Genomic DNA, 21,646 nt, shown 5'->3' with positions numbered 1-21,646 from the left:
CCCCAGAGGGAGGCCCCCATGTCAGATTATTTAGATCATGTCTTCCAAGCGTATGTAGACACCTAGGGAAGGAGATTTAGTCTGTTAGGCACCATGGCACAGAGTGGGCGCTGCCTGTGTTCTTCTCCTCAACTGCATACAGAAGTATGAGATTTGGGGCGCCTGGGTGGCTCAGGCAGTTAAGCGTCTGCCTTCAGCTCAGGTCATGATCCCGGGGTCCTGAGATCGAGCCCCACATCGGGCTCCCTGCTCAGTGGAGAGCCTGCTTCTCCCTCTGCCTCTGCCCCCTCGCCCTGCTCATTCTCTGTCTCTCAAATAAATAAACAAAACCTTTTTTTTTGTTTTTAAAGATTTTATTTATTTATTCGACAGAGATAGAGACAGCCAGCGAGAGAGGGAACACAAGCAGGGGGAGTGGGAGAGGAAGAAGCAGGCTCATAGCGGAAGAGCCTGATGTGGGGCTCGATCCCAGAACGCCGGGATCACGCCCTGAGCCGAAGGCAGACACTTAACCGCTGTGCCACCCAGGCACCCCAAATAAACAAAATCTTAAACAAATATATGAGATTTGCCTGAGGAGGAAAAAATGTGATGACTCAAAGCTTCGATTCTGCTAAGCTGTGTTATTTCCACCAATCAGCTGAAACGCCACTTGACTCTTACATATTTTTGAAATTACATTTAATGTGTGATGGGGGGTGGGGGGCATTTTAAGGTCTCATATGTATGTCATGCATTGTCAATGAGTCTTTAAAAGTCCTTGTCTAAATGGACATTTGCGATCTCATTTTCATGTACGCATCTACTCCCTATAAAACGATGTTCCTTTTATTTGATCTAGGCAAGATTAAAACAGACATTAAATTAGCCACAAAGTTAAAACAACTGCTGACTATAAGCTGCAAAATTGGCCACAAAATATAATTATCCAGCCACACGCAAAAACAGTGTGTAAGAAATTCCCCACTAACCTTCTGTCTTCCTGGCTTTCCTCTTGGGGTGCTGCAGGGGGATCAAGTGAGGGTTTATAACTCTTTCCTGTCCCATTGAATGCTCCACCCAACTCAAGGGATTAGCCAACAGAGCACTCCAGTTCGTACACACCTCTGGGGCTTCACTTTACATCTGTTGTTTGTGTATTTGAGAGCGTATCAAGTTGCCCAACTAAGAAGGATTTCGCTGGCTCCCGGAACAAACATTTACTGAGCACCCCTCCGTGCCAGGCACTCTTTTAGGCCCTGGGTCACGGCAGCCCCGATTCCGGCACCCGTGGTGCTCACACTCTAGTTGGGGAAGACGGGCAGTGTCAGTGTATGAACAAATCAACATAGGGCATTAAAAATAATAGTAGCGACGGAGGATTATAGCTGATGGATGTGACATCTGTAACAGAAATGTAAGGGACCAGAAGGAGGAATCGGGAACACTCTGTTACAAGATACCCGTGCTACCCATCAGGTGTCTTATTCGAAAGTGGTCTTCGCAGAGCTGGAGATCTGTACTGCAGACTTTCTGAGCGGCCGGTGCTGGGTCGCAGACTCATTAAAGGCTGCACCCCCCCTTCTCTGTCCAGACACCACAGCCCCTGTTGTGTTCTGCACTTTAACCTCGTGGTTTACCTGTTGGGACTGGAGTCGGCGAGCTTCCTGGTCCATGTGCTGGGGTTCAGCCCTGAATCCTCCCACACGCTGTTGTTTTTGAGAATCAACCGTTTCTCGTGTCTGACCTCTTACTCTAGGACCAGAGTCTGGTGGCTCAGGAAAATGCGGGTGGGGTGCCGTGGGCTGAGACTAAAGGGTAGGAGTCTGGACTGAAAAGGGACTGTGACAAAACTGGGGTAATGCCACCCGAGGCAAGATGGGGGAGGAGACTTGTTTTCAGTCTGGGAAGGGCACGGCAACATTTAAGGACATGCACCTGCGGGCAGGAAAGACGGGGCACCTGTCTTCACTTGAGACCCCGTGGCCTCTTGTGTTTATTGCCTCTGATTCTCTGAGTCAGCGCAGAAGCCAACCTTTCTCGCTGGTTGTTTCCTCGGAGCCAGCCTTGAGGGCCCTCTGGTGTTGAAGAGAAGCACAACCCAATGATTACAAAAGGCTTAGCGTCCCGATGATACCAGGCAACGGCGCTGCGTGGTAAAATCGCACCCAAACCATAGCGCAGCGGCAAGCTCGCTGCCACCCACACAGCTGCATAATACGGACCCCTGCGTGCTCTCACGTCGGCGTCTGGCTGCTACGCGTAAACTGATCGACATCGTAAGTATGAAGGGTTTCTCTTCCCTGGAGAGGTTAGGAGCGGTCCGAAAGACCCTCGCTTGTGACGCAGCTCAAGTTGAGGAGTGCCCAACACCAGCCGTACGTTCCGCAACCCACTAGGACGCACGGAGCACGTTGAAAGCTGTTCTACTCACGGCTACGGTTTACCACGGGGAGAGGATACAGTTGAAAATCAGCCCAGGGGAGAGAGGCCCAGGGCAGAATCCAGGCGCGTTCCGCACATGGAGCTTCCAGATGTCCTCTCTCCGTGGAGCTGCGGACAGCACTGACTCACCCTGGCAACCGTGGGTGACAACAGAGTGTGTCAACCAGGGAAGCCCACCCGAGCTTTGAGTCCAGACGTTGGGGCGCACTCCATCATATGGGCATGACCGATGGCCCATGTGGCTGATCTGTCTCCAGCCCCTCCGGAGTGGAGCTGACACCACAGGACCCCGCGCTGCGCTGCTGGCGCGGCTCAAGGCCCTCACCTAACTCATACAGTTATTGTCTGGCTGACTCAGGGCCTCCAGGCAGAGGTGTTCCCATCAGGCAGGACAGTCCAAGGGCTCGGAGATCAACTCCCAGGAGCAAAGGCCAGACCTGGCTTTGGGCAGGGAACTACTGTACTACCCACACCCTCATCTTCTTATTGGCTTGTGCTCTCGAGAGCCTGGGCCATCGCGGCTCCGCAGGCTTGCCTGGCACCGCACCTGCCACCAAGCCGTGGCTCGTCCAGTAATTCTAAGTATCATGGTGACGACAGAGGCCCACACCGTGGACATGGGAACCCAAATAACCACCGTGACGCCTGCGCTTGATTTTCCTCTAATAAAACACGGACGTACTTGCAATTGTGACAGGCATTAATGATCCCTCTGCCACTGCTGCTGGCTTTTCACATCTGGGCAAAGATCCCTCCTGCAGTAAGGAACGAGTGTGTCCTCTCTGAGACTCTCAGCAAACACCAGCTTTTCCTCGGTTTTTTAATTCCTGAACTATCAGGTACCCTAAAAGCAGGAATTCTTCCTTTTCCAAAATTACTTCAGCTGTTTCCACATCTCTCTCCCCTACTACGTGCTGAATTGTCCTAGAGCCGGGGCTCCGTTCTAGGGTTCTGCTTCCTCACACCCTGCGGGGCACACATAAGTGCTCAATTAATATTTGAGACCCAAATCCACGCATGTTAAAAGCAGTATTAATAAACTGTACTTTGAGTTCTGAAATGCAAAAATTACCAGCCTACAAATAACCATGTGGGTAGTAAGAAGATAAAAGTAATGTATATATAATTCTCTTCCACATGCATCAAACACAACTGGAGGGTTATACAGATGAGAACTGTTTGCCTGTGGAGAGCAGAACCTTGTAGCTGGGGGGCAGGGCCAAAAAGACCACTTCCAACTCTACACCCTCGTACGCCCTCTTGATTTTTGAACCACGGAAATATGTTCTAGATTCCTAAAAATGTATCAAAAAAAATTCTGGCAACAGAGCAATGATTTGTAAATTCTTTATTTTGGCTAATATTGACCGCCTTCGTTACTACCACAGATTTATTATAGCTGAGAGGAATTATTCACTAGATATTCTGTTATTATGAAACACCAAAACTTAGCAAGAGACTGGAGGGGCTTTTAGAAAGGGACAAGGAGAGGGGAAAAGCAGCCCCAGGGAGAACACAAGGTCCTGCCCAGCCTGGATGTCAGGAAATGAGTCAGCACATCAGATCTAACTGAAATGCCAGCCTCTCCGAAAGGGCTTTCGGAAAAAAGTTGCGTTAACAATTATTCACTGGACAAAACAAAAGGTCAATGAATGTTTCTAGAAAAGATCCTGGCAGGAAAGACCCAACTAAGGAACAGTAATACATAGCACCATGACAGAGCTGGGATCAGGGCATCGATGAAGATGCTGGTGTGGACACAGCAATCTCTAGGGGCTAGCTCTCACTCACAGATGTCTGGGATGGTTTACGGCATGAAGATGTTGTAGACGGTTCTCACGTAGATGTCATCTGGAGGAGGCTTCTTCTTGCTGCCAGGTTCCAGGAATTTCTTAATTGTAGGGATATTACTTATTTTCACTGTGAACTCCTGCAAAAGGAAAACACAACAGTTGAAGGTTAACAGCAAAGGTAATAGAAACTATGAAAATATGGCTGTGTAAAATGGCCCCTGAAAATTTGCTCGAGAAGTATTTGTTACAGGAACCCAACCGGAAATGTAATCCAGCATCTGCTTGGGGTCTGATCTCTTGGTGTGATTGTTTATAATCTCCATCCACAAGCGCTGAGATCTAGACCAGGCTTTATGCATGCAAACCTTACGGTTCAGACCAAGATGTGAATTCTTTTCAGAGAGAGAAAAATAAAAAAGATGCTTAGATTAGGATTATGATGCTTGCTTAAGAGAAAAAAGGAAGGAAAAATCAGTACCTTGAATATACTGATCTACTCAGAGAAAATGCAAGAACCATTTAAATAAAAGTACTTTAAAAGATCATTATATGATACAATTTCCTTTTTAAAATTCAGCTTCCTTGGACTTTTTTACTCCTATTAGCAAATGAATCCTCTTTCTGGCTATGTGTGGGAGATGGCCAGTTGCATTCTTTAATGGCCTAGGGCTCAGACACCAGATACCAGATATTTATGTAAACCATATTTATGGAAATCGTATTTTTCATTCAGAGTCAAATCTTACCAATTCTCAGTAATTGAGAAGAAAAATCTATTTGATCTAGTAAAAATTTTCAACAATACAAAGAAGTGTATATCCATCAAATATAATTATTCTAATAAAATTTTTCAAAGAGGTCATTTATTCCAAAAGCTATTTATTAAATGTCTATAACGTACAAAGCACAGCCTTAAGCATGCACACGAAGATACAGAAACATACATGCATGAATCACTAATATTGACAAAAGCTAATAATTATGTCGAAGCTATGTAAATGACAAGTTTCTCTTTTTATCCCATATTCAAACTCTTTGTATCATCTCATTTCAAATGCTGTACCAATATTTAGGAATTTGTCCTATAGGATTTATCATTTCAGGATTTACCTGGGGTTCGTATTTGTCATGTATAATAAAACTCTGGTGACTTCTGACTTTTTTTAATACCTTTTAATCAATGCAGGAATGGCCCTTTAATTCAACTCAGATCTGGTGTTAGAGTCTAAGACCTCTAATATCGAAGCTCTAGCTCACCAGAGATTAAAATAATATTTAGGTGCAGCCACTATGGAAAACAGTGTGGAAGTTCCTCAAAAAATTAAACATAGAAATACCGTATTTTTACCCCTCCAAAATGAAAACACTAATTTAAAAAGATATATGCGCCCCTATGTTTATTGTGGTCGATTTACAATAGCCAAGTTATGGAAGCAACCTAGGAAGATGTCTATATAATGGACAGGTGTCTATATAATGGAACGTCACTCAGCCATAAAAAAGAAGGACATTTTGCCACTTGTGACAACATGGATACACCTAGACGGTATTATACTCAGTGAAATAAGTCAGAGAAAGACAAGTATCATATGATTTTACTTATATGGGGAATCTAAAAACAAAACAAACAGAAAGAGACACATAGATACAGAGGACAAACTGACGGTTGCCGGAGGGGAGGAGAGTGGAGGGGGATGGGCAAAATGGGTGCGGTGGGAGGTACAGGCTTCCAGTTATGGAAGGAATAAGTCACGGGAACAAAATCTACAGCACAGGGAATACAGTCAATGACACTGTAACAGCACTGTCTGGTGACAAATGGTAGCTACACCTGGTGTCAGCACAGCATAATGTGTGCAGCTGCTGGGTCACCGTGTTGAAACTGGCATGGGATTGTGCGTCAACCACACTTCAAGAGGAAAAAAAAATTGGACCCATGTTAAAAAAAATACATATATATATATATTTATTTATTTATGCAGATGTACCGGGGTATAAACTTTTTTTTTTTAATTTGACAAAGAGAGAGAGCACAAGGAGGGGGAGCTGCAGGCAGAGGGAGAGGAGAAGCAGGCTCCCTGCTGAGCAGGGAGCCCGATGTGGGACTCGATCCCAAGACCCTGGGATCATGACCCAAGCCGAATGCAGATGCTTAACCCACTGAACCACCCAGGTGACCCTGTGCCTGGGGTATAAAAACAAGTTGTTAGCAACATGGAGAGAAAATACCAACAGGTCCCTGGGTTATTTCAGGGACCTACTGGTATTAAAGTCAAATTAAAAAAATGTTTACTTCTTTGTCTGCAAGAGGAAATGAACAGACAGCTGAACAACATAATGGCTGTGGCCTTGTTGAAGACTTCGAGGCTTACTTCTGGGTGCATGTTTTCAAATAGTGGCGGCTGTCCTCCTACAACAAAATGTATTTGCTAGACTTGGAAAAAAAAATTTTTTTTTTTTAAAAATGCACATGTATTTGAAGACTTTGGAGATCTGATATATTTCTCTTGGCTTTTGATAACTTAGTCATTTGGGCTATACAGGAGATTGGCAGCCTTTTTCTATGAAGGACCAGTGAGTGAATATTTTAGGTTTTGGAAGCCATGTGGTCTCTATCAGAACTACTCAATTCTTCTGTGCTAGTACAAAAGCAGTGTAGACAACGCGCACGGGAATGAGCATGGCTTTGTGAAATTCGAACTTCATATAATTTCATGTGTCGTGAAATATTATTATTCTTTTGATATTTTTTCAACCACTTAAAAATGTAAAAACCATGCTTAGCTCAAGAGCTATATACAAACAGGTGGCAGGCCTGATCTGAGCCCAGAGGCTGTAGTTTGCCAACTCCCCATATATAGGAAAGCCCACTGGACCGGGAGAAAGGCTAAGGTTCTAGACAGAACTGAGGCCCCCACTAACTAGGCTATCTCGGCTGCTGACTTCTTTACCCTGGGTTCTATCTATACCGAAGGAGCTTGATGAGATTGGTTTAAAGCCCCTTTCTGGGGACACCTGGGTGGCTCAGTCAGTTAAGCATCTGCCTTCAGCTCAGGTCATGATCCCATGGTCCTGAGATCGAGTCCCGCATCCGGCTCCTTGCTCAGGGGGAAGCCTGCTTCTCCCTCTGCCTGCCGCTCCCCTTGCTTGTGCATGCACGCACGCTCTCTCTGTCTGATAAATAAACAAAATCTTTTAAAAACGTAAAGTCCTTTTCTGCTTCAAAGTTCTATGATCAATCTTAGCAGAATACTACTAAAGAGTGAGTGGAGACACATGCAAATCTCTCCTTGGAATTTCTGGGAAGGGGAATGGTGGGAACTCTCTGGATGCCACTCAGGCTGGGATGTTTCCAATTTGAGAGCACATTATTCCTGAGACTGGGAGCCACACCCTGAGGGTAAGACTGTTTTTGGTACCAACCCCAAGCCCTCCCGTCTGTATATATATAGCACGGACAGAGAAGGAATGCCTCATCCCTGCGATGACCTCTAAGGCAAGTCCTTCCCGACAAACTGTGTATGGAGTTTGTTTCAAAGCGTAGTTACGGAACAAAACTAAGGTAAAACTCCTTGCATAGGCACGTGATCTTTCAGCTCTAAAGATCTGGGGACCAGAAAAACCATTTTAAGTCTGTACCTACATTTCACGAACTAGAATCTAAAAAAGTACATACACATCCCCAGCCAACCAATCAACAGACGTTGGAGGAAGGCCTGAGTTCTGGGCCAATGTTCTAAAACATTTATTTACCTGGAGATGAGGAAACGCAGACAGGATATTGGGGATTTTCTCTTCTAGAGCCAAAATGGTTTGGAGTAGAATGATGTCCGCAAGGCTCAGCTGGTTACCAACGAGAAACCTTTGCCCATGATCCCTTAAAACCTACAGGATACAAATGTTTTGCATTGCTTACAACACTTTACATGGAGAAACTGATGAAACTGTTGAATCAGTGCAGTATCGCAGTATTTTATAAATAATATCAACTAAGAGGAGGTTCCCTGTATCAGAGAGAACGTACAAAGGGTGTAGAAATGGAACTACCATAAAATACCTGCTTCACATCAGAAGGAAATACTGAGAGGGGGAAGAAAATATTAATTCTGGATTTAGCGTCCAGTGCTTTAAAAGGATACACCCATTCCATAAATGTATCTACAGAAATGAATTAGGGGTGACAAATTCAGGAGGCTGGGGACATGATGTAAGTAACCAACAGGTCCCTTTCAAGGAGCCTCATCTCACTCGCCAGCTCTGCGTTTCTACAAACATCAGGACTCGTAGTCATTAACTAGACATGACTACTAAAAACGTAAGCTTCCTTTCCTCCCTTCCAAGACGGAGAACACGAAAACACCAGAGCTCATCTTGACTCCCATTTTGAGAGTATGTAGGTTCAGTGATTCATTGGGAAAGATGATGTTGGGGGAGAAGCAAGGAACAGTGGTAGAAAAGGGGGGGATCTCCATTGCAGTGAACTCTTGGATGCCCATGAGTGTGTTTGTGAGGTGTGTGTGTGTGTGTCTGTGTGTGTGTGTGTTGTCTGACACTAGCCCTACATATAACTCCCAGTCAAATATAGCTACTGAAGCCAGAGTGGGAGATCACAGCGAATCCAGAATTGTAGTCAGAAGCCTGTCCAATCCTGGCTCCTCACCTTAGGCGTGTCACTCAAGCTGTCTGGGATTCCATTCCCTTATGTGGAAAAGGGGTAACAGTTTATAGCTGATATGTTGGGAGGAGCCCTGACTTAGTCTGGAACCTCATCAAGGCACGTGTTCCTCCCTCATCACACCCACATTTCTTCATTATTATATTTTACATTCACCAAGTGCCTGTGGGCAAGAGACCATGACACCAAGCGACAGAAAAGCCCAGAAAATACCTCTCCTTCTTAAATCTAATTCCACAAAGATGGCCAGAGGAGATCTGCCAATGCCCTATTTTTACACTCTCTTCTTTTTTTAACTGAAACATTTAAAACCATTCCTCTCAGCTGAGAAAAATAGTTTGAAGCTCAGAAAAGCAGATATATTAATAAGATGAGGAAAATAACAAAACAGGAAACAAAAAGAGCAAAGGGAAGAAAAATAAAACAACAATGGTCTTCTCATCACATCAAACTCTCAGGTAGGAGGCCTGATACACAAGGGCTGTCCCACAAATGTCTGTGGGACAAAATTAGGAAGGAATCGGGTAGTTTCTGCTTTTCTGCATCTTACACAGGGTGGGCTCGTGGTGAATATAACGACAGTCATGCACACATGTGGTGAACACGTATTTTTTCCAGACTTCTGAATAACATGGCCCAAGGAGCATCTGAGGGGCTTCAAGACATCCTGGCTTTGTGCTGACGGCTACCGTCAGCTCTCAGGAATCCAGCAAGGTTAGTCCAGGGGTGCTCCGCGTTACACTGTCCTGAGCAGAGAGGGGCATTAGTGGCGGCTCCCTTGCTGTCTGGTCAGGCTGTGCTCACGGGCTTCTCTGCCACCTACCTTTTCAAACACAGGAAAGTATCTAATTATAGCCTTCTGGGCCATGTTAACCACTTCCTTTTGTTGATCATCTGGTTTTAGAAAAGGATGCATGATAATCAGTTCCAGCAGATCTAACGTTCCCTCCACGTACATGTCAATCCTTAAAATGAAAAAAAAAAAAAAGCTTCCTCAGTTTCCCCTTCTTTGAACTCATCGGCTTCCACAACTAAGAATTCAGAGCGCTTTTCTCTTAAGGTTCTGGCAACCTAAGTGCCCAGAAGCATTTATCTATACCCGTCTCCAAGAGCAAAGATGCGAATTCTAGTTGTAATTCAGAAAAATCTGTCACATGTCAGAAAGCACAAGAGTCATGGTGTCCCCCTCTCCCGGACCCCTAGTCCTCTACCCTTACTCTAGTTCCCACGCTCGGTGTGGGTGGAATTTAACATTTGTAAAAATAGCAGATACCATTTATGGGGAGCTTGGCGTGTACCAGGCATGGTGCTAAACGCTCTCCACCCAATATGTCATTGACTCCGATGACATTATCAGGTATGTGCTACCCGTCTACCGTCCAGGACACTCAGTGGGACTGCCGAACTCGGCACCTCGCCCTGTGTCACGCATCCCAGGAGGCACAAGGACCAGGCTTTGAGTTCACAAATACAATCGAAATTACAATCAAGGCACAGGATCCCAGACCTTGAAAGGCGCAGCACCTTCCTGTTCTTCATATTGGTGAGAATGAATTTGCAAGAAAGGTAAAAAGCAGCGTCAAAGCATTTAAAGATGCTGAAGCCTGAAACAATCACGCCCCAGAGAGAGGATCCAGTATCTGAACTCCATTCTTCGCTATGGTTTCACCCAGACCCTCTGCACTGATGATTCCCTGTTGACACTAATGCTACAAGGCATAAGGGGAGCCTGCTATTCGGCTAAGGTATCAGTGAGTGACAGCGAGAGCACTTGACAGGGCCACAGTACAGGGTTCTCTCCTTGAGGTCCTTGCCGAAGAGGCGGTGCTTCTCCGCGATGTAGTGGAGGATACTCCGGGTCTGCACCAGCTTCATTCCGTCAATCTCGACCATGGGCACTTGCTGGAACAGCAGGTGGTTACCTAAGAATGGTGACCCAGAGTTAGGACTGATCTCATCCCTGTCCCCGAGCCCCTACACACGCCCAACCGAATGAAAAGGGACCGTGGGGTCAGAGCCTTGGGACCCGTGTGAGGCTCCCTGAGGACAGATAACCTCACCTTCATTCAGGGGAGCAGACTGAACCATCAAAAAAGCCTGAAAACTGGCCATGTTCTAAACCTTCCTTTTTCATTCTCACCCCGGGGAAATATCTACCCACCGTTGCAAGGGGCGGGGGAGAACGCAGGGAAGGTATTTCTGCAGAGCTGCCTTGGCCAACACAGCAACCAGAAGCCGCACGTGTGTAGGGAAACCTAAACTTAATCGAACTTCTGAAAAATTTAGAATTCCATTCCTTAAGCACACGCAACACATTTCAAGGGCTGAGTAGGCACACATGGCTAGCAGCCACTACGTCGGACTGACAGCAGAATGTTTCCAGCACTGTGGAATGTTCTACTGGTTGCACTGCTTTAGAAATTCTGAGCATACAACCGAAGTCACCAACTGACAGCTGTATACACACTGGCTCTTCCGCAGCCACCGACCACGTACGACCAAGTTTGCTGTCACCGATCAAAACGCAAGCCATTGCTTTCTCCAACAAACCTATAAACGAATTTGTTGTTTCTATTTGCAGAGAGACAAATATAGGATAGAGCCCAGCCCTCAAGGGTCTCAAGGACTGGCGGTACCTGAGGGTCTGGGGGAGATGAGCACTCCGCACATGCCCAGCGATGTCAGGCCAGTGTCACGCATGAAGGCTGACACTGCAGCCCGTCCCTCTCTAGGGAGCCTTCAGCTGGGCCGACAGACCCTGCTGATGGCTGGGAGGGAGGCTACTTACAGAGTCGCTGGTGTTTCTTACGGAGCCTGGGCACGGAGGGAGAGGGGCTGACTGGGAGTTAAAGGGGGGTCTTTCCCTGAATTCACCACAGAAAGGCAGCCCAGTGGAAATGGGGACTTCTGTCTGCATACTTCAAGAAAACACGGGTGCCTCAGACAATTTGGAAGAAGCAAGGTGGGGAAGATGAAGAGGAGGGAAGGGATGAAGGAGAGGAAAAAAGAGGGGAGGGAGAGGTCAGTGGAGGGCAGGAAGAGGAGAAAGGGATGGAGAAGGGCCATTCACCTCACGGTTCACTCCCTTTAGCTCTCAGGGAATTATTGACTAAGAGTGACTTCCTGGCAAATTTCAGTTATTTCTCAGCATCCATGCCCTTCCACATAAAGATCTGTTCTTAAACGAAATCGTTATTGGAGCGCCTGGGTGGCTCAGTGGGTTGAGTGTCTGACTCTTGATGTTGGCTCAGGTCACGATCTCAGGGTTGTGAGGTCGAGGCCCGCATCGGGCTCTATGCTTAGCACGGAATCCATTGGGATTCTCACTCTCCCTCTCCCTCTGCCCCCACCCCCACCCCGCTCACGCGTTCTCTCTCTCTCAAAATAAAAATAAGTAAATCTTTAAAAAAGAAAATGTGGGGAAAAAAAATTAGTATTACCAAACAGTTGTTTCATTTCCATACTCACCATCCTGCAACTTCTGCAACTGTTCTTTTGTTTCCAAGAATTCTTCATCAAACTAAATTAAAAAAGAAAAAAAAGATACCCCCCCACCCAAAGAAGGCATAGGTCATTACAGGATCAGGACTGAAACTACCAAGTCAAACTGTCTCAGAAGCAGAGAGAAAGAGCACACTTAGCACCCACATCTTAGTTTCCCACTAACAGAAACCACAGCTCCTGGGAGAAAAGGTTGATGCTGGTAGATGAGAAAGCAAAGAAGAGCTCAAAGACCGAAGAGATATGGCAAAGGCAAAGGCATGCAGGACCCTACTTGAGGGGGAGTCCCTCGCCAAATGTGGGACAATTCAAGCATCGGAAGGGTAATGTCACTTAGGGGTCATCACACACCAACAACAAAATCCCGGTGTCTTTAAGTGATGATACTCAAAAAAGTAGAAAGAAAAGCTCTTTTTACAGACGAACTAGTGCTAACTAGGGATAAAACTAGGGCATTACCAGTTTGTAACCTACAACCGATTCTCATAAGGGTCAAAATGGATGCTGAAATCACGGAGTTCTAAAGCACGGAACATTCGAACAACCTTGAAATCGCAGCCCGTAAGTTAATTATGACAATGGAAATATGTAGCTTTGGGGTGGAAAGATCTGGAGACCTCACCATCTATCTAACCAAGTGCTCAAACTCAGCTCCCCACTGGGGGACGTGGAGACATTGTGTGCTTCCTGCTGTGACCCAATGAGAAGGGCATGGCAACACTGAAACCCAGATCTAACCACAAGGTGACAGTCAGAATGTGGGGCACTCGGCAACAAAGACAGGCCGGGACTCTTCCAAACCTACAGAAAACTTGTTTTGGGGGTGCCTGGGTGGCTCAGTGGGTTAAGTGCCTGCTTTCAGCTCGGGTCATGATCTCAGGGTCCTGGGATTGAGCCCTGCGTCGGGCTCTGTGCTCAGTGGGGAGCCTGCTTCTCCCTCTGCCTCTGTCTCTTCCCTCCACTCGTGCTCCCTCTCTCAAATAAATAAATAAAATCTTAAAAAAAAAAAAAAAACAACCAACTTGCTTTGTTTGTGTTTAAGTTTCTTGGTGCACAAGGTTTGAGAACAGGTTTGAGGGATTTGCCTCTGCCATTCCCACTCTGCACTCCTCACCACTTATCTGGCTCTCCTTTTCTAGACTTTCATTCACGTCCCAACTGAAAGCCTAAGCTCCATTGTCCAAGGACAAATCTTTATTTAAAAGAGATTTGCCTTTAGCCAGGTAGCCCTCGTCTGATAACTCTTCTTTATGGAATCTGGTTTCCAAGTTCATGCAAAGAGTCAGTTTCTACTTTACACATTTCTTTTCAGTGAAGTCAAGGGTATGGAAGGAAAAAAAAAGAAATAAAAAGCAGACACTGATAGATGAAAGCAGACTAAAGAGACAAAATAACCCAACACCTGAATCCTGATTAGATCCTGGATGTTGGGGATGGGGCGGGGGTGGCGGTTGTAACTGCTAGATAGATAACAGTAACTGCTAAATAGATAACAGTCCCCCTTTGGGGGACAGTATGGAACTTTTGAATATGGATCACATATTGCTATTGCAAAATTAGTATTAATGTTATTAGCTGTGACAATGATACTGTGGTTATTAGAACAATTACTTTGTCTTTCTTAGGAAAATACATGTTGATGTCTGCAACTTCCTTTCAAATGGTTGACAAAAAAAAAAAAAAGCAGAGAGAGGAGGGGAGAAAACAAACGTAGCAAAATGTTAACAATTGGTGAATTTAGTTGAAAGGTGTCCGTTATCCTATTACAACTTTCTGTAGGTTTGAAAGTTGTCAAATTAAAAAGTTGGGGGGAAAAGGAAACGCCGGAAGCATGTTCCTCTTCTTGTACTGTAAAAAAAAAAAAATGTGTTCTAATGCACAATGTACTTCATGTCAAGAAGGGGAGACCTCCTCTCCCCAGGTCCCCAGATGACTCCCCACCCATGTATGTCCCTGTGCTGCTCCCCCAAATCATCTGAGGGAGGGGCAGAGCTGACCAGCACAAAATCAGCAATCCTCCCCTCTTCTGGCTCAACTACCCGACTTGGGGGTTGAATCAAGACAACGGGGCGTAGGTATGTCTTCTGCTACTCGCCGGGATCCTCGCGGTGCGAGAGGGGTCTGGCAGGACCACCATCTGGTGCCTACCGAGCAGCCTCCTCAGCGCAAGATTGTTCAGGGTGGGGCGCCTGGGGGGCTCAGTCCGTTAACATCTGCCTTTGGCTCAGGTCACGATCCCGGGGTCCTGGGATCGAGCCCCACATGGGGCTCTCTGCTCAGCAGAAGGCCTGCTTCTCCCTCTCCCTCTCCTTTTCTCTCTCAAATAAATAAATAAAATCTAAAAAAAAAAAAAAAAAAGGATGTTCAGGGCATTTGCAGTGCAGGTGGTGCTCCCTCCATACTACGGCTCCCAAACTTTTATAACCACAATCATTCAAAGCCAATAGGAAAGTGTATGCGTGCGTGCGTGTGTGTGTGCATGTGTGCACATGCGTGTCTGTATGTGTGTGTGTGAGAACCCAGGCCCACTCTTGAGAGATTCACATTCAGTAGTTGAGAGAGACTGGAAATGTACATTTTTTAAAGCAAATCTTTCGAAAGAGTTCGATTCTGGCTTCTGACTTCCTGGGAACATTATGCAGATCTCTCACCAGGGACACTCTTGCGTCCAGCTTTACAAAACATGGTCAGTAAGAGGCAGCGGGCACAGGAACGGCAGGTGAGAGGGCGGGAGAGGCAAGGAAAAAATCACGAGGCAGAGCTTGGAGGGAGCTTGGTATTGTGCAAGGCTGCAAGGATAGACACACTGTCACGATTTCTATCGAGACAATCAGTCGCCTTTGCTCCCTAACCAGGGTACCGTTCCCAGTGGGATACTTCGGAGAACTGCCCTCTTGCCCACCACACCACTCCCTTTTCAACGGTCTGTCAGTTTTCTGTGAATTGCCCAGAAACCCTGAATCAGGAGTTTGTGGTACTTGAGTCTTCTTTTACATGTGTTACTCTTCCTCTTTAACAAGGGGGATCAGACTAGGTTTCTGGGGGTCTTTGGGCAAATAGAGCCCCAAGCAGCAATGAAGCAACACTGGGCAGGGAGCAAGAACAATGTCTAAGGACCCAAACCAAGCGACTGAGAGCGAGGATGCTGACTTTCCGAATCAGGCAGGCTGCCGTCCAGCAGATTTTGGTTACCGAATGACTCAGATGTGGGTGCTTGACACATCAGGCTTTTCCAAAGCACATTTTTAGTTAAGCACAGAGATCTGAAGCAGCTGTGGAGGATGGGCTGGCAGCCCACTGGGTAAGTTCATGATTCCCCACGTCACAGTGCTGGCCCCCTCACCAATACTACCTTTGGGGAATGGCCCCTATACACTATGTGGCCGGCCCCTAGTAAGGGAGGCCAATCTAGTTCCCTCCACACGGGTTTGGGACCCTCTGGGCCAATTCTCTACCTCACCTGTCTGCCCACTGTGACTGGTCAGGGGAGGTGGGTCATATGACCCATGTTCTTTTTTGTTTAACTTACTTAGGGTTGGTTTTTCTACTGCTGTCACCAAGAATCTTGATTCACACATAGGGGAGTAGGAGGAACAGGGGAGAATGAAGGCTGGAGAGAGAGGATTTGACAAAGGATTCTATTAAATGCACAAGTAAGCACCCACTGCAAACCTATTAAATAAGTCAGATCTGCAAACTCGGAAGCCCACAGGAAAAAGACACGTAACATCAATAAGCCAACCAGGTTCAGGTCATGGGACCAAGAATTTTTCCACTCTCCTCTTAACACAAGTAGAAAATCTATCCTGAGACAACAGGTGGGCAGTGTGATGAACTAGAAAGGTCCATCCATAGTGGCAGTCCTTCCTTACTCAGATTTAGCAATTACCGCCCTCTGAGAATAAGGGCCTAGGATCATCAGATCTTCAAATACATCAAGAGAAGTCAGAAATCAGAATTTGTATACAACAATGGTATCAACTTATTTAGCTAATTTTAAAACACTGTACAGTGAGTTAGAATGCTATGCAAAGAAATCAAAACCAAAACCAAAGAAACAAAACACAAAGCCTCAAACCCAACAACCCTCATTTGCCATCTTTGGAGGTTGGCAGGGTAACGACCGAGTATTCTGACAATCGATAGAGAGCCTATATCAAGCATTTACCTGACCTTTCCCATGTGAACTGGACTGCAAGGGAATTAAATAGTTAAGTTAAAAATTACTCTTTGTGGGAGAAACACAGTTAATAAATTCAGATGCAATGATAGAAAGAAACAGAAAAATCACCATTTTATAATCCCTAACAATGGTGATGATAAATAGATGCTAAAACCACTAGTTGAGAAGGTAATGGAGGAAACTTCATAATGCGTGCATCAGGCTGACGTCGCGGGAACACGCAGATCAAGCCCAGCAATGCTGAAAGGGAGACAGTCAGACATCATGCATCCCTTGATGTCGTATAATAAAAACATGTTCACAGTATCCCTGTGATGGAGTCTCTGGCAGGCAAAAAAAAATAAAAAAGGTTTAGAGATAGAAAAAAATGAGCCTGGATTTGATCGCACCTCTGGGTCCAACTAGCAGTTTACAGGAAATATAGGAATAGAAGAATATGGTAAAATGGGGGTAAAGCAGCCAAATCTAGAATGGGGGAAACTCTACAGGGCAGTTTCTTCCACAAACAAATGGCACTAAACACAAATACAGACACTCAGCACCCAGCTCTTGGTTGCTAAAACCACTTGCTGATAAAAGGGACCAGGACTCCTTGGAGAAATGCCAGATTCTAGGGCCGGGGCTAGGAAAATACAAGATGAGCCTGGAGCATCTTCAAGGGTCAGAAAGTAAGAGAGAGCTGAAGGGAAGGAAAAGAAAAGCGAGCCCGGAGCCATGTATACAGCCGTGACGCAGGAGCCAGCCTGAAAGAGCCGATGGCCAAAGTGGGACTATTTGGGCAAGAAAACATTACTGGATTATAGCACAAAGCATAAAATAAATACTATATACTTACGTCCATACTGATATAAAGAAATGCTTGAATAGATAAATGGAGGAGGAAAAAAAACCACAAGTCTCTTTTACGTAAGAATTCTAAATGCAGGTGCCTCCCTTTTCAGGAGGTGGAGTTTAATCCCCATCCTTTTGAGTGTGGGCTGAACTTAATGACTTGTTTCGAAATAAAAAAGGGGAAAATAATCCCTTTACAATGAAGAAACCTGGCAGACACCACCTTAGCCAAGTGACCAAGGTTAATATCACCCCTAATATGCAATGAGAAGGACACTTGAGCTCTGTGCTAGTCTTCCCCCAAACCCCAAACCCCAGTCCAATCATGAAAACACCAAACAAACCCAAACTAGGGAGTTCAACAAAAATTCTGATCAATACTTTTCAAAACTGTCAACATCATGAAATAAAAGAAAGACTGGGGAATTGTGACAGATTGAGAGAGATTTAAGAAAACACAGTGACTAAGTATAATGTTGGGTCTAACCACAGTAAAGGACATGATTGGCAAAACTCATGAAATTTGAATAGTCTGCTGTTTAGTTGTGCACCAATGTTAATTTCTTAGCTTTGACACGATTATGTAAGATGATATCATAGGGGAGACGGAGTGGCCATTACATGCACTGTCTTTATAACTTTGCTATAAATTTAAAAATATTCCCAAATATAAAGTTTATTTTTAAAAAAATGCAGAGGAAACTGTTACAGATTTTAAAAATACTGAAAGAAACATAACCAAACACAACGTGTGGGTGTGATTTAGATCCAGCCTAGAATAAACTTACTATAAAAAGACCTGTTTGAGACAATCAGGCTGTTCAGATGTTAATAGGTAATTGTTAATTTTGTTGGGTGCGATTGTGGTATTGTGGTTCTGTTTTAAAATCCTCATCTTTTAGAGAGAAAAACTGAAATGCTCATTACCGATGAAAGGATCTGATGCTTGGATTTCGCTTTAAAATATTCCCACAAAGCAAATGGAGGAGATGGATGAGACGAGAGCAGCATAAAGCAAATAAATGACTGCTGAAACTGGGTGAGGGAAATGCATGGCAATGTTTTCTCAACCTCTGTACCAACTTGAACATTTCCATAAATAAGAAGCTAAGAGAACACTGTGGGTCAAAGCCTACACTACACTCAGACAAGAAGGCTACCGGTTTGAAGCCATTGAAGTGAAGAGGAAATTTACCTACAGATTGTGTTAATTAACAAAAGTCGTCACTGGCAAATTTCAGGTTCATGCCTTTCCTCCTTATTAATAGATATTGGCGGCAGATCAGAAGCTAATGATGAAGTAGAAGTCTGAAGTAAAAAAGAATTCCATCAACCACATTCCATTTATAAAGAAAAAAACCCCTGGCAAGGAAGGAATCTTCTGACTCAACCAAGCCTGTCTGTGTTAGGGGGGGCAGAGAGCTAGAACAGGACTCCGCCATTTATGTTTTCCTCAAAAGTCTCAAAGTTCACGACAAATCTGTGAAGAAACAGCATATAGGGTACCTCGACTCCAGCGGCAGCTAAAACCCATCTTACGGATTCCATGCGGCCTCTTCCGTTAGGATAGTGGAGTTTGGGCTTCGCTGCCATCATGGCCTTTCAGGCTTTCTGGAAAAAAGAAACAAAACAAATGCGCAGCTCCTGGTAGACGAGCAGTCTTAGTTCGTGTCTTCAACCCTGTGCTCACGGCCTAAATGAATATTCAGGATTTTGGCACAGGAAACCGGTTTTGTTTTGGGTTTTTTGTTTTGTTTTGTTTGTGTGGGGTTTTGGTTTTTTTTTATGACTGCGTTTTCCCTCACTCAATAAAAACCTACCTCCATTTCCAAATATTAAAAGAAACAAACACCTTGGTTTTCATACCGTTTCTACTTATGATTTCTTCTTCTGGATCTTGGAAAGCTGGGGACATTGGTTATGGAGATATTTGTGCCAGGAGTAAGGTACTTCATAGATTCAGAACATCATATACTTTGACCTTGAAAATTTAAAATTTTCCAATTTCGGCTTGAAGAGGCAAGACGCGGAGGGCCGCGAGGAATTATGCACCCTTTGGAACCGTTGCAAGAATTCATGCTCTCACATGCATCCTTTTATTTGATGATGACAGCAACTGGGAGGTGGACGGGCCGAGCAATACTATTGTCTGCAAAATGTGCGTCCGTCGTCCCGCCTGCGGTAGCTTCCCCCCGGGTCCCGCACGTCCTCCGCCCCAACTGGAAGTTAAGCCTCCGACCTTCGGAATGCGCCCACGCCACGGACTTGGCCACCCGAGACTAGACTCCTGGGCTACCCCGGTCCCCGCTCAGCTCATGCTACCCCGGGGCTTCGGGAGGATCCGAGCTAGTCTTCCACTGAAACCGGTGGATTCAGACTCCGCAGAGCGGGTTAATAAAAATACACACACTGAGCCAAGAATGACCCCAGCCCCAGCAAAGGAGCCCACGCCTGCCCAGATGGGGGCGGAGGCGCCAAAGGACCGGAGGGAGGGAGACGAGAAGGACTGAATGGGGGCTGGGGAGAGTTGCGACGGACGATGGAGTAAGAGGCTTGGGGCCGAGGAGTGGAGGGGAGGAGAAACGCGGCGAGGAGAGAGGGCGGTTGGGGGCGGCAGAAGGGAGACAGACCTGGAGTCCGCTCGGAGCACCCGGAGCCGTACAAAGCGCTCTGCGAGCGGTCTGCAGCGAGGCGGGACCAGCTCTCCGCCAGAAGGCGCCCCCGGTGGGCGAGGCTCCGGGAAGTTTCACCAATAGAGACGGTAATGTTTAGCATGCCCCACCCATCTGCAAGGCATTCTGGATACTATGAAAATAGCCCAAATTCGAGCCGGTTTCAAGAAAAATTTTAGCGTTGTGAGGAATGAAATGGCCTTTGAAGTGTCGGTTCGGTGACAACCTTAGTTAAAAAAGACATGTTAGGGATTCGATATGGTTAAAACAACTCGACCTATGCGAAAAGAAAAATTCATCTTAGAGTTTATATAGCTTACCCACGAACTCGATTCCTCGGATGTGAGGGCGATCTGGCTGCGACATCTGTCACCCCATTGATCGCCAGGGTTGATTCGGCTGATCTGGCTGGCTAGGCGGGTGTCCCCTTCCTCCCTCACCGCTCCATGTGCGTCCCTCCCGAAGCTGCGCGCTCGGTCGAAGAGGACGACCTTCCCCGATAGAGGAGGACCGTTCTTCGGTCAAGGGTATACGAGTAGCTGCGCTCCCCTGCTAGAACCTCCAAACAAGCTCTCAAGGTCCATTTGTAGGAGAACGTAGGGTAGTCAAGCTTCCAAGACTCCAGACACATCCAAATGAGGCGCTGCACGTGGCAGTCTGCCTTTCTTTTGACAGTAAAATCGTAAACACTTTTTAAACTGTTCTTGTTTAAACAAGAATGCCTTGCAAATTCATAAAAACTACTTGTATAACATGGCATTATTAAACGGAACCTATATATTATTTATATTATTAAAAAGAACTTAAATTGTCTCATTTTGTATATAGATCATATACTTCTTCCCCCTTTTCTTTCTTGACCCCCAGTGATCATCTTTTTCCCTTCATTTCATACACCTTAAAGACAACCACTCTAAGTCACAGGCTAAACAGAGCACTTGCCTGGAGGGGAGGAAGGGGGGCACTGGGGTGGGGTGGAGGTGTTAGTGGGGCTAAAAAAGTAATTTGTCTGGTAAATAAGTTAAGTCTTTAAAAAACAGAGTAAAGCCATCAAGGCTATAATACAAAGTAGAATGCAGAATTCACATGGATCTCAAAGTTTAAAATACATGCCTTCAAAAGGACTCAAAAACTATTTCTTGTTTTTAGAGGCAGCTTCTGCTATTTCTCAAACTACAGATGTTGCTGACTATTGTTTCCTCCACGAGGGGCTCTTGAGAGTACCTGCCTTGAGAAACTTGTGGCGCTGAACAGTTGCAGCAAATAACAGAGATTTTAATTTCAGTAGATTTCTGTGGCAGGAGTTGAATTGGGACAATGGGAAGGAGAGAGAGACCTATTAAATACCCATGTGTATTAAAGTAGCACCATAAATTTGAAGATGATGATTAAGAAAAGGTGAGATAGTAAGGAGATGGAAAATGACAGATTTACTAATCATATCACCGCAAGTAGAGGAAAGGAAGAGAAAAGGTCTCCCCCCAAACACACACATTTCCTTTTCCACCCTCCTTCTCTATTTGTCATAACATTTACTGTCATCTAACATATCAGGTATTTTAGTTAA

General features: G+C 45.5%; 2 protein-coding genes across 3 annotated transcripts in view; both read right to left on the bottom strand.

Annotated features, from left to right (window-relative positions):
* LOC123795557 (glutathione S-transferase A4-like) overlaps window positions 1-1,127 on the bottom strand; it is a 46,661-nt gene extending 45,534 nt beyond the window's left edge. Inside the window, exon 1 of one of the 2 annotated variants that reach the window (XM_045802387.2) lies at window positions 972-1,127. In XM_045802387.2, the coding sequence (XP_045658343.1) occupies window positions 972-1,047 (76 nt within the window). In that variant the 5' untranslated portion in view covers window positions 1,048-1,127. The remainder of the gene's footprint in view (window positions 1-971) is intronic. The other variant, XM_087857014.1, reaches the window with a different exon arrangement.
* A 2,964-nt stretch (window positions 1,128-4,091) lies between these two features.
* GSTA4 (glutathione S-transferase alpha 4) lies at window positions 4,092-20,138 on the bottom strand. Its single transcript, XM_045802404.2, has 7 exons — window positions 20,038-20,138; window positions 18,914-19,018; window positions 12,361-12,412; window positions 10,682-10,814; window positions 9,716-9,857; window positions 7,971-8,102; window positions 4,092-4,354 (listed from the first exon to the last, which is right to left on the bottom strand). The coding sequence occupies exons 2-7, from the start codon at window positions 19,001-19,003 to the stop codon at window positions 4,232-4,234; spliced, it is 672 nt and encodes a 223-aa protein (XP_045658360.1). The 5' UTR covers window positions 19,004-19,018; window positions 20,038-20,138; the 3' UTR covers window positions 4,092-4,231.
* Between the last annotated feature and the right edge of the window lie 1,508 nt (window positions 20,139-21,646).

Source organism: Ursus americanus, chromosome 29, assembly GCF_024610735.1.
Source record: "Ursus americanus isolate L20-20 chromosome 29, mUrsAme1.1.p, whole genome shotgun sequence".
Lineage (NCBI taxonomy): Eukaryota > Metazoa > Chordata > Mammalia > Carnivora > Ursidae > Ursus > Ursus americanus.
This window is presented reverse-complemented; position numbering and strand designations above follow the sequence as displayed.

What these genes read in the sequence shown, in the direction of transcription:
- GSTA4 (XM_045802404.2), bottom strand. Translation starts at nt 19,003, where the DNA reads ATGATGGCAGCGAAGCCCAAACTCCACTATCCTAACGGAAGAGGCCGC. An exon ending in TAGCTGCCGCTGGAGTCGAG is followed by an intron (nt 12,413 to 18,913) that starts GTACCCTATATG and finishes TTTTTAATTTAG; the next exon opens with TTTGATGAAGAATTCTTGGA. An exon ending in GACCTCAAGGAGAGAACCCT is followed by an intron (nt 9,858 to 10,681) that starts GTACTGTGGCCC and finishes TTTCATTTTAAG; the next exon opens with GATTGACATGTACGTGGAGG.